Here is a 16,291-nt window from a genome sequence, read left to right as displayed (position 1 = left end):
CTAGGAAAATTTTGCTTTCCAGTTAACCAGATCACTAATGAAATTGTAATTAAGTGATTGAAATGAAGAGGGGCAGAATCTTTTTCCTGAAACTATTTTTGTTTAGCATCTTGGTGTTTTCAGACACTTTTGCAATCATATGACAATTATTCAGCCACCTACCCTCAACAAAATCCAACAGTTTTAATTCTATGCTTTCAACTCAAGTTGTAGGGTGCAGAAACAAACCCTTTGGTACACTTGTAACTGGAACACCAAATCAAAAGTCTCAGTACGGATGGCCATACAAAATAACAACATTAGGCAGTAGTTGTTATGTTACTAAACCAGCAGTTAGATTTCTGAACCATTGATCCAGAGACACTAGTTGAACCATGGCAACTGGGGCATTTAAATTCAAATAATTAAATCAATCTAGAATTCAAAATGAAGAAGTTAATCTTAGTAATGGTGAAACTACAGGACACATTCTTAGAAAATAGGATTGTGCAAGACAACATAGATCTGTAAAGACAGACAAGATTGTAGATGTTGGAATCTGAAACAAAAGGGACAAGACTCGAAGAACTTAATAAGTCAAGCAGCATCTGTGGAGGCTGTAATTGTAAGGTGACATTTCAAGTTAAGGCTCTGCTTTAGGCTGAGGAAGAACAGGAAAGATTGTTAGTATATAGCAATAGAAAGGAGGGGAAATTGGACAGATGGAACTAGCTGGGAAGAGGGTATGGGCAAAATGAACAAATGGTGAAGACGGTGGGAATGGGAAGGAAAGTCAAAGTGCCATGCAACTGGAAGCTCAAGAGTCATTGCACACAAGTGCAGGTGCTCCACAATATAGTTGTCAAGTCTTTGTTTGGTATCATCAACGTAGAGGAGAGCACATCACACGCATCAAATATATTGTCTGTTAACTCAAGCTTCAAGTTGCCTTAACTCTGCTTCTTACTCCCACACTGACATCTCCGTTCTCTGCTTCTTCAGTGCTACAGAGAGACCAAACACTATGTTCCCTTGTTCACGGCTTCCATATTCTCCCCCAACTAGTTCCATCCACTCATCTTCCCTTTCCAATGTGGGTTCACGTATTACAGATTAGCCTCATTTGTACTGCTACATATTAAACAATCTTTCTTGCTCCTCTTTAGTCCTGATGCAAACTGAACTGTGAACATATTTATTTTTGGCAAAGGGAAAACAGTTGATATCATGAATTTAGACTTCCAGAAGGTTTAATAAGGTACCATATAAAACATTGGGGTGCATGGGGTGGCCAGGGAGAGGTAGCCCTTCTAGTGAAGGGGCATGACATGTACATTCCAGGGTTGCTCCCTCACCTTTGCTCCCTACCACACACTCAGCTCTCACCTGTGGCACCAAGTAGCCGTTTGCATACAACAGCAGACACAGACCAGTACACCTCTTCGACAAGGAAGCTATACCAGGGTAAGGGTGGCTGGCAGCCTCACTCCAGTGAGACAGGGACATGCCTGTCCTAGCATACAAGGTCAGCTCTGGCAGACAAGAACTACAGTGAGATCTAACGACTGGCAAGGCAGTATTGCAACTGTCCGCGAAGAGTAAATGGCATGACAAGGCACAGAAGCTGTCATGGTCATCCACTGTAACTAAGGAGGACCCCTGTTTGTGATGCTTGTTCATACCACTGGACCCAGATTTCTGAGGTCGAGAGAGTGAAACTGCCCCAGTGCAACAGCTTTTCCACTTTATGAACTCTCATGCAAAGGTTTCCTGTCATTATCAGACACAACGGACAACCACCACACAGAACAGTATTAAAAAAAATGATATATGAATTGGGACAATAGTTGATTAATGGAAAGCAGTAAACAGGTCATTTTTGGGTTGGGAGAAAACGGTGCAGCAGAGTTTAATGCTGGGCGGGTGTAACGGTAAAACTTGCACTGTACAAGGCCATTGTCTGATACATCTAGAACACTGTGCAGGTCTTCCTCCCTCAGGAAAAATATATTTGTGATAGTTAATACAAAGAAAGTTAATTCGTTTAATTCCTGTGATTTATTTTGGGGTGGGGGGTGGGTAGCTGAATCACCCAATGATAACAGATAAGCAGTTTCAGTCTATCATCTCTCAAGTCGAGTGAAGCGAGAAATGGTTGCATCAAAACATCTTAAGAAACTTAACAGGATACACTTTGGGGAAATATTTCTCCCAACTGAGGAAACTAGAACAAGAATCAGTCTTAAAATAATGAGTCAGCCATTAAGGATTGAGATGAGCAATTTCTTCACCTAGAAGGTAGCAAGCCTTGGAATTCTCTACACACATGGGATGTCAAAGCTCAGTCAGTATGCAAGACAGAGGTAGTTAGGTTTCAAGATAGTAACATAATAAACGGTCGTAGAAAAATGGCAATAAGGTAAAATTCAATTATAACTTTATTGAATGACTGAGCAAATGTGAGGGTCCAAAATCCTATTCCTGCTTCCATTTCTAATATTATTAAAACCATCTGCCTTCCAGTGCTTTTAGGGAAATCTGCTATCCTTACCCAATCTGATGTTTGGGTAAATGTAGAAACACCAGTGTGGCCGATTTACAGCTGCCTGCTTGGCTGGGAGCAATTAGAAATGGACAATAAATGCCAGTGATGTCAACTTCTCATAAATAATTTGTAGTTTCAATTACACCACATCTTCTGTACAAAAACTACATTTGAATACTTGCTAGAAAGATAATCCAAGTGTAGACTGCAGGTGATGAGATGAGTCACAGGTTGATAACAGTATTAAATGTCTGACCCGAGAGGAAGGACCCAACAATTTTTTTTAAAGCAAGTCCAGAAAATTGCTCTAAATTGGAAGTGTAGAAGATACTGATGTTTAAACAAGAATAAATTTAAAACTGATAAAAGTTCTTTTCAGAGTGACCCATACACATAAGTAATGACGTAAACACAAGAAAATCTGCAGATGCTGGAAATTCAAGCAACACACACAAAATGTTGGTGGAACGCAGCAGGCCAGGCAGCATCCACAGGAAGAAGTACAGTTGACGTTTCAGGTCAAGACCCTTCATCAGGACTACCAGAAAAAAAGAGAGAGTAAGAGATTTGAAAGTGGGAGGGGGAGGGGGAGACCCAAAATGATGGGAGAAGACAGGAGGGGGAGGGATGAAGCGAAGAGCTGGGAAGTTGATTGGCAAAAGGGATACAAGGCTGGAGAATGGGGAGTATCATTGGACGGAAGGCCTTGGAAGAAAGGGGGAGGGGAGCATCAGAGGAAGATGGAGAACAGGCAAGGAGTTATTGTGAGAGGGAAAGAGAGAATAATAAATAAATGGATGGGGTAAGAAGGAGAGGAGGGGCATTAACAGGAGTTAGAGAAATCAATGTTCATGCCATCAGGTTGGAGGCTACCCAGACGGAATATAAGGTGTTGTTCCTCCAACCGGAGTGTGGCTTCATCTGGACAGTAGAGGAGGCCATGGACTGACATATCGGAATGGGAATGGGACGTGGAATTAAAATGTGTGGCCACTGGGAGATCCTGCTTCCCATCTCTAACAGGATCCCATCACCAAGCACATCTTTCCCTCCCCTCCACTTTCTGCCCTTACATTTCCTCCCTCACCACCATTCAAGGCCCCAAACAGTCCTTCCAGGTGAGGCGACACTTCACATGTGAGTCTGCTGGTGTGATATACTGTGTCCGGTGCTCCCGGTGTGGACTTCTATATATTGGTGAGACCCGACACAGACTGGGAGACCGTTTCGCTGAACACCTACGCTCTGTCCGCCAGAGAAAGCAGGATCTCCCAGTGGCCACACATTTTAATTCCACATCCCATTCCCATTCTGATATGTCTACTCACGGCCTCCTCTACTGTAAAGATGAAGCCACTCTCAGGTTGGAGGAACAACACCTTATATTCCATCTGGGTAGCCTTCAACCTGATGGCATGAACATTGATTTCTCTAACTTCCGTTAATGCCCCACCTCCCCCACGTACCCAATCCGTTATTTATTTATTATTCTCTCTTTCCCTCTCACAATAACTCCTTGCCTGTTTTCCATCTTCCTCTGATGCTCCCCTCCCCTTTCCTTCTTCCAAGGCCTTCCGTCCTATGATACTCCCCATTCTCCAGCCTTGTATCCCTTTCGCCAATCAATTTCCCAGCTCTCGACTTCATCCCTCCCCCTCCAGTCTTCTCCTATCTTTTCGGGTCTCCCCCTCCCACTTTCAAATCTCTTACTATCTCTTTTTTCCGGTAGTCCTGACGAAGGATCTCGACCCGAAATGCCGACTGTACTTCTTCCTATAGATGCTGCCTGGCCTGCTGCGTTCCACCAGCATTTTGTGTGTGTTACTTAAGTAATGAAGTGGAGGTAACAGCTCTGAAATAATTTAACGAACTGTTGAATATTCCACTGAGGCGACTTCAACATTCTGGACAAAGAATTAAGATGGCATCCTCATCTATATTGATAATGATGAAAAACACAATAATTTTTTAGCATTAGCCCAACATTTACGTTTAACTAATCCATTTTGAGGAAGGGGAAGTCGCGGCATACACACCCATCCTCATCAAAGGATAAGAAGTGGAAAGAGTGAGCATTTTCAAGTTCCTGGATGTCAACATCTCTGAGCATCCATATCCTGGGCCAGGCATATTGATACAATTACAAAGAAGACACGACAATGCCTATATTTCATGAGGAGTTTGAGAAGATTTGGTATCTTGCCAAAGACACTTGTAAATTCCTGCAGATGGACCATGGAGAACATTCTATCCGGTTGCATCATTGTCTGGTATGGAGGAGCCATTGCACAGGATCAGAAAAAGCTACAGAAAGTTGTAAACTCTGCCAGTTCTATCATGGGCACCAGCTTCCCCAGCATCCAGGACACCTTCAAAAGGTGATGCCTCAAAAAGACGGCATCCATCATTAAGGACCCTCATCGCCTAGGACATGTCGTCTTCTCGTTGCTATCATCAAGATGGTGGTTCAGGAGCCTGAAAACACACACTCAACATTTCAGGAACAGTTTCTTCCCCTCTGCCATCAGATTTTTGAATGGACAATGAACCCATAAACACTACCTATTTTCTTCTGTTCTTTTTTCACTACTTATTTAATTTAATTTTCTTTTTTTATATATACTTATTGCAATTTATAATTTTTATTATTACGTATTGCAATGTACTGCTGACACAAAACAATAAATTTCATGCTATTATACCCAATTCTGATTCCAATGATCTTAAGTGCCACTTCAGTGACCTTGTGCTATTACCATGATTTTGTCAGTCAATATTAAGGACTGACCTGTGCAATTTTCTACCTTATTAATCAATTGCCAGTGGCAATGCACACCAGGCAGGAAGTTCAAGCTAATTGGGAAAGCATAGTGGAGCAGATTGGATAACGAAGCTTCTCTACAATACAAACTGAAGAATCGAGTGATCCATATCTGAGGCAATATGTCACAACCATGGGTGAATGTGTTTAATTAGCATTGCTAGTCTCTCAGTGGCTTCCATCATAAATTTGAACACATTATAATGGGGTAGTTGATTAAAATTGTGACAAGATGCAATAAAATTACTTAAGCATTTTTTCCACCTGCACTTCCTGGGATGCCTCTTACTTGTCAGCATTCACAACCCTATGTTAGAGAGCAAGCACCTTCAAGGGACTCCTGATTACCTGCCTGTTCCTTTTATCCCATTCTGCAGTTACCCAGTCCCTCTCTGTTACTTCTTAGGCTTCTCATGAAATGTACCAACCATAACATATTCAGGCTTTGTGGACAGAGGGCAGTGGCTATAGATGCTTCTCAAGCTCTAAGGCTGAGGCTTTAGTTCTTCTGGCCAATGCCACCTCCTGCACTTGGAGTCCCCAGAAGCTGCAGGACACGTATCCAATTGACTCCCACATCCACCATATCATCCTTCACCACTTCTACCAACTCAATGCAATCCCACACCAGCCACACCTCCTCCTCTCCCCACCTTTCTTCAGGGACCACTTGCTCCACGTCTTCTTGGTTCGCTTATCTGTTCCTGCCCACACCTCCCTGTCACCTGGCACTTTCTCCTGCAACTGTAGGAGCTGCAACACTTGTCCCTGCATTCTCTCTCATCATCATCATCCTGGGATATAAACAGCCCCTCCAGGTGAAGCAAAGATTCACTGCACCTCCCTCAACCTGCTCCATTGTACAAGGGCTCGCCATGTGGCCTCTACATTGGTGAGAACAGGTGTAGATTAGGCAACCATTTTTCAGAGAACCTGTGCTATCTGCATCAGATTTCCATTTGCATGCCATTTCAACTCCCTTTCCCATTCACACACTAACCTGTTTGTCCTCCACCTTCTCTACAGCCACAGTGAAGCCAGATATAAACTAGAAGACCACCCCATATTCTGCTTGGGTAGCCTATGGTCCAGTGACAGAATCATGACATTTTCCAATTTCAGGCAGCACACCTTCTGACTCTCATCAGTTCACCCAGGGTCTCTCCCTGTGTTCACCACCCTGCCCTCCCCCCACCGATTATCTCGATTTTTCACCCTACCCCACCTGGTTCCTTGTGCCCATTTACTTGGGTTTTGTCTTCTTTGCTTTGCCTTTCCCATCCCTTCCCCCCCACCTGATTCCATCTGCTCATCATCCCTCCCTATCTGGTTCTACTTCTCAGCTACCAGGCTTCGTCTTTAGCTTTGTGTTTTTCCCTACCAAACTATCTGGACCATCTGCCTTTTTTCCCCTTTTGTTACATTTTTACCTGTCACTACTGATTATAAAGAACACTAAAATCAGGAAGTCTACTTCGCTAGCAAGTGGGATAGTGAAGGTGCTGGGCAGTTACGGTCTAACACACGGAGCGGGATCTCGCTCTGCACCGCAGACAACCACAGCTACTCGGGGAAGCGGACGTCGGAAGTGTTGCACGAGATGTGTAAAGTGTATAAGTATTCGAATGAGACTTAAAGCAGATCCCTGCAGGCCCGCTCTCCTGATGATTCTACTCACTAACATCTGATCACTAGAAAATAAACTGGATTACCTGTGTCTGCTTATGAACTAGCAGGAGACAAGGGACTGCTGCATACTCATCCTGACAGAAACGTGGCTCCAGGACACCATTCCAGGCTCAGCCTTCTAGCCTTCCTTAGGCCTTGAAACGCTGTGATCTCAGGTAAGACCTGCAGAAGTGGGCTGTGTGTCTACATCAAAAAGAGCTGGCGTGTGAATGCCTCAGCAGTAACAGCCCACTGCTCACCACAGATAGTTTTTAAAATGGTGAAGTGCAAGTCCTTCTACTTACTGAGGGAGTTCACTGTCATTGTGATTGTTGCTATTTACATCCCCCCAACTTGGTGCTAGTGCTGGGGAAGCGCAGCAGGAGCTTTACGGCGCCATTTGCGACCCCAAAGCCACTCACCAAGATGACTTCTTCATGGCTGCTGGTGACTCAATCATGGCAACTTAAAAACAGAACTGCCAAAGTTCTCCCAACATGTCAGCTTTGCAACCAGGGCAAGAATATAGTAGACCTGGTCTTTACTAACGATCATTGAGTCTACAAGTCTGCTCCCCACCCTCATCTTGGATGCTCAGGCCACATACGCGTTTTGTTATTCCCTGCATACAGACCACTGGTTAAACGAGCCAAACTAATTTACACCTCAGTGCTGTCTTGAAAGCATGGACTGCAGCATATTCAGGGACGCAGCTATCCACGATCATTACGTCACTGATGAAATGAGGGATCAGTAGCTGGCTATATAGAAAAAAGCACTACAGAAACCATGGTTGACTGCAGAGGTGTCTGCACTGTCAGGACGCTGCCTTCAGATTGGGGAATAACATGATTCTAAGATCAGCAAGGGCCACAATCTCATATGCCATCAGGAAGGCAAAATGAGAGTACTCATAAAAAAAATTCACAGGCACCTTTCTGACACCAGGGATACAAGCAGCACATGTGGCAAAGTAAACAAACCATAACAGATTACAAGTCCACCCTCCATGCCAGTGACAGCAACATCTCCCTTTCTGACAGGCTGAATTGTTCTGTGGACGACTTGATGCAATGGCATCGAGGAAAACCCTCATACCCTGAAGAACAGGCACCCTGTCTAGCCACAGCCAAGGTGAGGAAGATCCTAGCCAGCACAACCCCAAGCAAGCTTGGGGGGGGGGGGGGGGTGTCAGACAACATACCCGGTCAGGGTCTGATTGAGGAATGTAAGGCTCCCCACCCTCATTCTAACAACTTTCCACAGGAACACCAACAAATGTCCTGACTGGCTGCATCATTGTGTTGTACTAAGCTGTAAGGCATCGGACTGCAAGACCCTATAGAGGATAGTTAAAAAAACGCCAAGAAATCTCCCTCCCCCACTTGTGACATTTACCAGAAGCATTGGATACAAAGGACCTGAAGTGTTGTTGAGGATCCCTACCACCCATCCCACAATCTCTTTGACCCACTACCATCAGGAAGAAGGTACAGGGGCATCAGGACTCGGACTGCCAGACTTTTTAACAACTTCCTCCCTCAGGCTGTGAGACTGATGAATAGCCTGCCACCAGCGAGGTCTCATCACGAGGACAGTGAGCTGTTTACTTGTGCTGCTGCGCTACGCACTACATGTACTTTGCGGAATATTTTATTAACTTGTTTGTGGTAATATTTTGTTTTACCTGCTGTGTGTGATATATGCTTTGTGAGTGCACTGTATTCTGGAGGAATGCTGTTCTGTTTGGTTGTGTATAAATACGGTCAGATGACAATAAACTTGAACTTACCAGCTCTCCTCACTTCTAAACTCCAGCTGTCATCCCTCTACACTCTGAGACCTGACGTAGGTTATCAACCCTTTGCCTCCACTGAAGCTGTTTCACCCACTGCGCTCTTTCAGCAGTTTAATTTTTGCTCCACTGCAGCACCTCTTTCCTTCACATAAAAATCCTGAGTTGCATACTCCCTGGCAGTACTTTATACCACTCTATTGCGCATGATCCACACTAGTTCTTAAAATAAGAATCCAAACCACAAACACGGCTTAGCAATTACATCAAAAGCCTAATTGAATATTTGTGAACGTAAACACGAGGAATTCTGAATATTTGTGAATTGCAATTCATTTACATAAATTTTCAAAATACAAAATAAAGGATTTATTTGAGGTTATTGGCCTGGGCTGAAATTTTGCTAGTGACTGCATAATTCAAGCCATCATGGTTAAAAGTAGTCAATGTTCATTGATGGTACTTGCACCTGAGTTTCAATATAATAGCTTCATGTGCTGCTTCTATGCGTGAGCATGTCTATTGTCTTTAGCATACATAGGGTGTGAACAGCATGGAAAATAGCTTTTGGTAATATCAGCACAGTACATTAGAAAAACAATAGACACAAGTTAGCTTTAACATTTACTGTAAGTGCATAAAACTAGTTCAAGTTGAGAGAGGAAAATACACATAGTGTGAGGTAGCACTAGGAATTTCAGGTTAGTTCAAGAAGCACAGAAGGTGTTGTTCGTCTTCAGGATCCTGATAGATTTGGGGTAAGTGTATGACCCTGGTTGGTGGGGATCCCTGATTATAAAATTGATTATCTGGACATTTATCTCTGGTATTTGTGGCATCCTGCTATGCCTCGGGGATCTGTACTGGGTCCAGTGTTGTTTGTCAGATATATTAATGATCTGGATGATGGGGTGGTAAATTGGATTAGTAAGTATGCAGATGATACTAAGATGGGTGGAGTTGTGGATAATGAAGTAGGTTTTCAAAGCTTGCAGAGAGATTGAGACCACTTAGAAGAGTGGGCTGAAAGATGGCAGATGGAGTTTAATGCTGATAAATGTGAGGTGCTACATTTTGGTCGGACTAATCAAAATAGGATATACATGGTAAATGGTAGGGCACTGAAGAATGCAGTAGAGCAGAGGGATCTAGGAATAATGGTGCATAGCTCCCTGAAGGTGGAATCTCATATGGATAGGGTGGTGAAGAAAGCTTTCGGTATGCTGGCCTTTATAAATCAGAGCATTGAGTATAGGAGTTGGGATGTAATGTTGAAATTGTATAAAGCATTGGTAAGGCCAAATTTGGAGTACTGTGTACAGTTCTGGTCACAGAATTATAGAAAAGATGTCAATAAAATTGATAGAGTACAGAGGAGATTTACTAGAAAGTTGCCTGGGTTTCATCTCCGAAGTTACAGAGAAAGGTTGAACAAGTTGGGTCTTTATTCTTTGGAGCGTAGAAGGTTGAGGAGGGACTTGATAGGGGTATTTAAAATTATGAGGGGGATAGAGTTGACATGGATAGGCTTTCTCCATTGAGAGTGGGGGAGATTCAAACAAGCGGACATGAGTTGAGAGTTAAAGGGTAAAAGTTTAGGGGTAACATGAGGGGCAACTTCTTTACTCAGAATGGTAGCTGTGTGGAACCAGCTTCCAACAGAAGTGATTGAGGCAGGTTTGATATTGTCATTTAAAGTTAAATTGTAGAGATACATGGACAGGAAAGGAATGGAGGGTTATGGGCTGAGTGCAGGTCGGTGGGACTAGGTGACAGTAAGAGTTTGGCACGGACTAGAAGGGCCGAGATGGCCTGTTTCCGTGCTGTAATTGTTATATGGTTGTATGTTATATGTTAAGTGTAACCTAGCATGGTCTTCAAGAATGCGAGAGAAATGCTCAGACATAATCAGAACCTGCTTAAACGCCTTTTCCCACAAGGGGGCCTCAATGTTACATTCAAAACGTACATTACTTTGGTCAATATTTCTTTTTCCCCTCTCAATCTTGCACTCATGCAGTTACATATATTTTGCCGTTTATCTTTGTGCACGTGCAAGTAAGGTATCATCACATTCAGTTTATGATTACTTATGCTTGTAATGTAGAGTGCTGCTGCTCTCAAAAACTAAGTTTCATGGCATATATAATCTGTGTATGCATGCCTATGACAACAGTGAACTTCAAAGTTCAAAGTAAATTTATTGTACAACTCTGAGATTCATTTTCTTGCAAGCATACTCAATAAATCTATAACAGAATTATAACCATAATGGTAGTCTGCTCCAACTTGGGTGTTCAATCAGTGTACAAAAGACGACAAACTGTGCAAATACAAAAAGAAAGAAAGAAATAATAATAATAAATAAATAAGCAGTAAATATCAAGAACATGAGATGAAGAGTCCTTGAAAGTGGGGAACTTGAAACTGGTACACTGGAATGCAAGAACTTTGTGCTATTTATTCAACTCACCATGCAAGGATATCTAAAGACAACTTCAAACATCAATGCTCAGACTTCTAATGTTAACATTTTGCAAACATGCCTTAAACTTTGAATTTACTTAGTTGATCACCCTCTGTAGTTTTAGATGCAAGCTGCAACATAGATAATCTCAATCTTCATCGATTATTTAGTTAAATATTTGTCTCAAATTATTATAAATTTGCTTCCTTCTTTATCATTAGTCAAATACCTCTGTTAGTTTGGTATAATCTACATGTACATGACACCAGTTCACTCAGGATTTTCTTGCAGCAGCTGTACTCTTCTGCACTCTATCCATCTTTGGGAGGACCGAGAGCATGATAAAGATTAAACACTTTGCTGCCATTATTGACAAGGATTACATAATCAAGAAGCTCACCAACACGGCTACTTTCTGAGGAGGCTGAAGAGAGCTGGACTTGCACATCCATACTCATGTCATTCTACAGATGCGCAGTAGAGAGCATCCTGCCAAAACTGCATCACTCTGCATGGTACGGAATCTGCACTGTGGCCAAAGCTGCCCAAAGCATCGCCGGCACTGACCTAATCGCTATCAAGGGAAGGTGCCGGAAAAAGGCCAGTAACATCATGAAGGATCCACCTACCCTGCTCATGGACTGTTTGTCCCAATCCCATCATGGATGAAGCTACGTACCATACATGCCAGGGCCAACAGTTACTTATCCCAAGCAGTACGGGTGATCAACACACCTCCACGCACTATCACATCCCGCCACCAGTACTTTATCATATTCTGTCGGTCACCTTATGTACCGTGCCTAGCGTCATTTTATGCACATGCAACCAATTTATACAAGCTACCTTATGTATTTATATTTATTGTTTTCATTACGTTCTTTATCTTATTGCGTGTTTTATGTGGGGCATCGTGTCCAGAGTAACAATTATTTCGTTCTCCTTTACACTGGTGTACTGGAAATGAAACTTGGAGGATGAGCAACTTGCACCGTCAGCTGAGGAGGGCTTTCGTCCGAAACAAGACGGAAAGGCTTTGAACTCTGCGATACTCACGTTGAAAGCGGGGAGTTGTCCGTCGGCCGCCCGCTGCAGCTCCTGGATCAGCTCTACGGCTTTCTCACAGAACATCGAGCAGCTTATGGAGAGCGGTGAGGCTGTGAACCCAAACTCCCACGGCCAGACGCAGGCGAGCGAGGGCCGCGAAACCGACTCTCCCGCCAAACCAACCGCGGCCGCCTTGGCTCCTCCCGGCCAATCAGCGCGCCGCTCGCGCCGGCGGCCGCGTCACTTCCCCTCCCCCCGGAAGTCGCTGCCGCCTGGGTGCCGTTTGTAAACGGCTGGCAATGTTTCCACACTGTCTCGAGAAGAGGTAGAGGTGCAGCTCTCTCATTTATTATCGATTTAAAATTGTTTAGCAGGCGCTGTTTACTTCACCCTTTCAGGCTACGGCTAACTTGCTCCCCTCCTTAGGGATTCGATCTCTTTTCTTTTGAACTTTCAAATGGGCCCCCCTCCCTCATGGCGAGCCTGCGCGCTGACTCTCCGTCCCAAACGAGGACCCACCGAGTGCGGGGTCCGTACCGTTCAAACCCCCTCACCACATCAGTCCTTCTTTTGTTGACGTCTGCCACTCTGTTGTAAGATGCACGTTCGCGAACATTGGTTCCAGGTTGTTTAAATGCATCGTGATCAGTCCTGGTGGTGTGCAAATTTATTACAGTAGTCTTAAAGGGATCCTCACAAACCAATGCTATTTAAAATGCACTAAATAAGCAAAATTCTGTGACCCATACCTTTAAGGTTGAGCAACAGCATGTCCTCACTGCCATCAGGTTCTTGAGGCTGTCATAGCTGAGGGGGTGGGGGAGTAGTGGGGATAAGCTCTCCTTACCCATTACATGCTCCCAGTGCCGTGCGGCTCAAACAGCCCCTGATAACCAAGTCCAGCTCCTGGCCTTCACGTGTGGCTTAGTGTCTAAGCCCGGCGAAACCGTTTCTACTGACAGGAGAAGGGGCAAAAATGGGTTACTGGCGCCTTAAGACCAGTCACTTCGGGCAGATGGGGCTCGTCAGCCGCGGTTGGCAGCTCGTCTAGAAGGAAAACAAAGATTTCAAACCTCCGCCGCCTTGCGACTATATCTACTCATGAAGAAGGCTTCAGGAATAAACCCCGAGGAAAATATCGGGGGCTGGAGTCCCTACGTTGATTTCAACGCTGACGGGCAACTCCTGCGACGCCGCTGGTGCCAAACAGTATCAGTCTCTGTTGTTACTTTGGATACACCCAGCAGCTTGCTCTTCATATCTTACTGTCCTGGCTTGCATATAGACGCAGGCAGCTTGAACCCAACATCCATGGTCGATCCTGACCAACGGAGGGCTTACTTGAACCGGTCTTAAATTCTACCTCAGACAATCTTTCCCCCAAAATATACTAATGTCGTTAAGTTTATTTGTGTTTGTTTTGTAGTCTAAGCTATCCATAATTCATATTAATTTATGTAATTGATACTTGTGCTGTGGCTGTAAAAAGCAAATTATCATGGCACTAATACCCTGGGTATGTGTGTCCATGATAATAAACCAACATAACACAGTGTAACAGAAAGGTCTAATTAAACTAAAGGAAACAGGATGCCCTATCATGGGTAAATTGTCCTTTCTATGCCCTGTGCACACTGTCATAACGATTAATCTTAGTGAATTGACTTATCGTCACATTTAATGAGATACAGTGAAAAACTTGTCTTGCATACTGTTTATACAAATCAATTCATCACAATAGTGTAGCACAAGGATTTAGAATAAAGTGCTACAGTTACAGAGTAAGTGCAGTGCAGGTAGGTACTAAGGTGAAAGATCAGAATGAGATAGATTGTGAGGTCAAGAGTCAGTGTCTTCACTCTAGGGAAGTGTTGAATAGTCTTTACAGTGGAATAGAAGCTGTCCTTAAGCATGCTTTCAGGCTTTTGTATCTTCTGCCCAATGGGAGAGAGGAGATTATGCTGGTTGCTTTAATTAGGCGGTAAGAAGTAAAGACAGAGACCATTGGAGGGGAAGCAGGTTTTTGTGATGTGATGTGCTGTGTAAACAACCCTCTGCAGTTTTCAGCAGACACAGGTAGAGAGGTTGACATACTAAGTTGGATAGGATGCTTTTTATGGTGCATCATTAAAATTAGTGAGGCCCAAAGGTGACATGCCAAATTTCTCTAGCCTCTTGAGGAAGTAGAGGCACTACTTTGGTTTCTTGCCTCATTGCATCTACAGCATGTGATTGGTCTAGGGCAGATTATTGGTGTCATTTACTGCTGGGAACTTGAAACTCTCAACTCTCTCAACCACAGCAGTACATGTGAACCAGAGAGTGTGCACCGCCCCACTTCCTGAAGTCTTGTCTCGCTAATGTTTTAGAAAAGTTTGTTGTCATGACACTATGTCATTAGGTCTCTATTTCCTTTCTGAATTCTGATTCATTATCACGTGAGATATGGCCCATTATGGTGCTATCACCTGCAAACTTGTAGTTGGCATTAAAGCAGAATCTGGCCACACAATTGTGAGTGCATAGAGGTAGAGTTGGCGGCTAAAGATGCAGCCTTGTCAGGCACCAATGTTGAGAATAATTGTGGCAGAGATATTGCTGCCTATTTTTACTAATTGTCTTCTGTTGGTCAGGAAATCGAAGATTCGGTTGCAAAGGACAGTCTTGAGTTCCAGGTCTAGGAGTTTGGAGATGAGTTTGCTTGGAATTACAGTATTGAAGGTGGAGCTATAGTCAATAAACAATAGTCTAACTTAGCTGTCCAGATGCTCCAGTGATGAATGTAGGGGGAGAGAAATGGTGTCCACCTCTTTTGGCAGTTGGTGAATGCAGTAGATCTTGTTTTCAGGGAGAATAGAGTTAATGTCCCCATTACCATGTTCTGAAAGTACTTCATGTTGGTGGATGTCAAAACCACTGGCAGTAGTCATTGAGGCACATTATTTTGCCTTTCTTCAGTGTCGGGATGATAGTAGTATTTTAAGGCAGCTGGGAAGCTCAGATTGTAGCATGAAGGGGTTAAAAATGTCTGTGAATATCCCAGCCAACTGATCTGCAGGGATCTTAGGACATGGTCAGGGACAGCATCCAGAGTAGCAGCTTTCCATAAATTCACTCTCCAGGAGACTGATCTTACATGCTCAATGGTGACTGTGGGTTGAAATGCATTAGAAGCTGGCAGGGTGGGTAATGCTATTCCAATCTCCTTTTATTCAAAACATGCATAGAATGTATTCAGTTTGTCAGGAAGAGATGTGCTGTTATCAGCGATGCTGGCGAACTTGCTGCAGAAAATGTTAGAATGTGATCGTTTATATGACGAGAGTTAATATTGTTTATATGACGAGAGTTAATAGTTTTGCCTTCACAGTACTTTGGACCGAAAATTGGGGCAATCAAACATGATAATTAAAACAAACCAATTGTATTTTGTAGTTTATTTTCTTTATAAGTTCCCAATCTGATTTTTGTTTATTTCTGTAGAGTAGGGAATTGAAATACTGTACTACATACGCATTGGTTAACACAAACAGATGTCAATATTTAATTTTATTTTCTTTAATATTGAGTTTAATCTTTTGTCTTTGAAAGAAAAAATGGATAAATGTTTATAATCACGGATCAACTTTATTCACCATATACTTTTACTTGTATTAGAAATGAGCTGTGGTGTTGGTGCAACATGCAACAAAAAATATTCAGTAATTAATCATATCAAATAAATCACTGTAAAACAATGGGAATGGTGTGAATTTATGCATTTACCTGAATTGCAACAAAGTTGTTCACTGGTGTAGCTGTTATGATTAGAAGATTTTAATACTGCCTAATCAATATAAGTACTTGAATAAACTGTGGCTAGTGTTAGTTGAGTTGTCTTTTCAGGAGTAAAAAATTGAGTTTTTACTTGTTATATGGTGCCAATAAGTTTTAAATTCTTGGATTGCACGGATTACTGGCATTACCAGC

The 16,291-nt window shown here is 43.1% G+C and overlaps 2 protein-coding genes across 4 annotated transcripts in view; one reads left to right on the top strand and one right to left on the bottom strand.

Annotated features, from left to right (window-relative positions):
* gins1 (GINS complex subunit 1 (Psf1 homolog)) overlaps positions 1-12,941 on the bottom strand; it is a 37,768-nt gene extending 24,827 nt beyond the window's left edge. Inside the window, exon 1 of one of the 2 annotated variants that reach the window (XM_072265679.1) lies at positions 12,860-12,941. Coding sequence is in view for 1 of the 2 variants with exons in the window: in XM_072265677.1 (XP_072121778.1) it covers positions 12,332-12,406 (75 nt within the window). In the remaining variant the exon portion in view is untranslated. The other variant, XM_072265677.1, reaches the window with a different exon arrangement.
* The window catches only part of abhd12 (abhydrolase domain containing 12, lysophospholipase), a 177,143-nt gene continuing 173,434 nt past the window's right edge, over positions 12,583-16,291 (top strand). The window contains exon 1 of one of the 2 annotated variants that reach the window (XM_072265674.1): positions 12,583-12,647. The gene's annotated coding sequence lies outside the window, so the exon portion shown is untranslated. Of the gene's footprint in view, positions 12,654-16,291 lie in introns of both variants that reach the window. The other variant, XM_072265675.1, reaches the window with a different exon arrangement.

This window comes from Mobula birostris, chromosome 8, assembly GCF_030028105.1.
Source record: "Mobula birostris isolate sMobBir1 chromosome 8, sMobBir1.hap1, whole genome shotgun sequence".
Lineage (NCBI taxonomy): Eukaryota > Metazoa > Chordata > Chondrichthyes > Myliobatiformes > Myliobatidae > Mobula > Mobula birostris.
The sequence above is the reverse complement of the archived record's forward strand: the minus strand, read 5'-3'. Positions and strand labels throughout refer to the sequence as shown.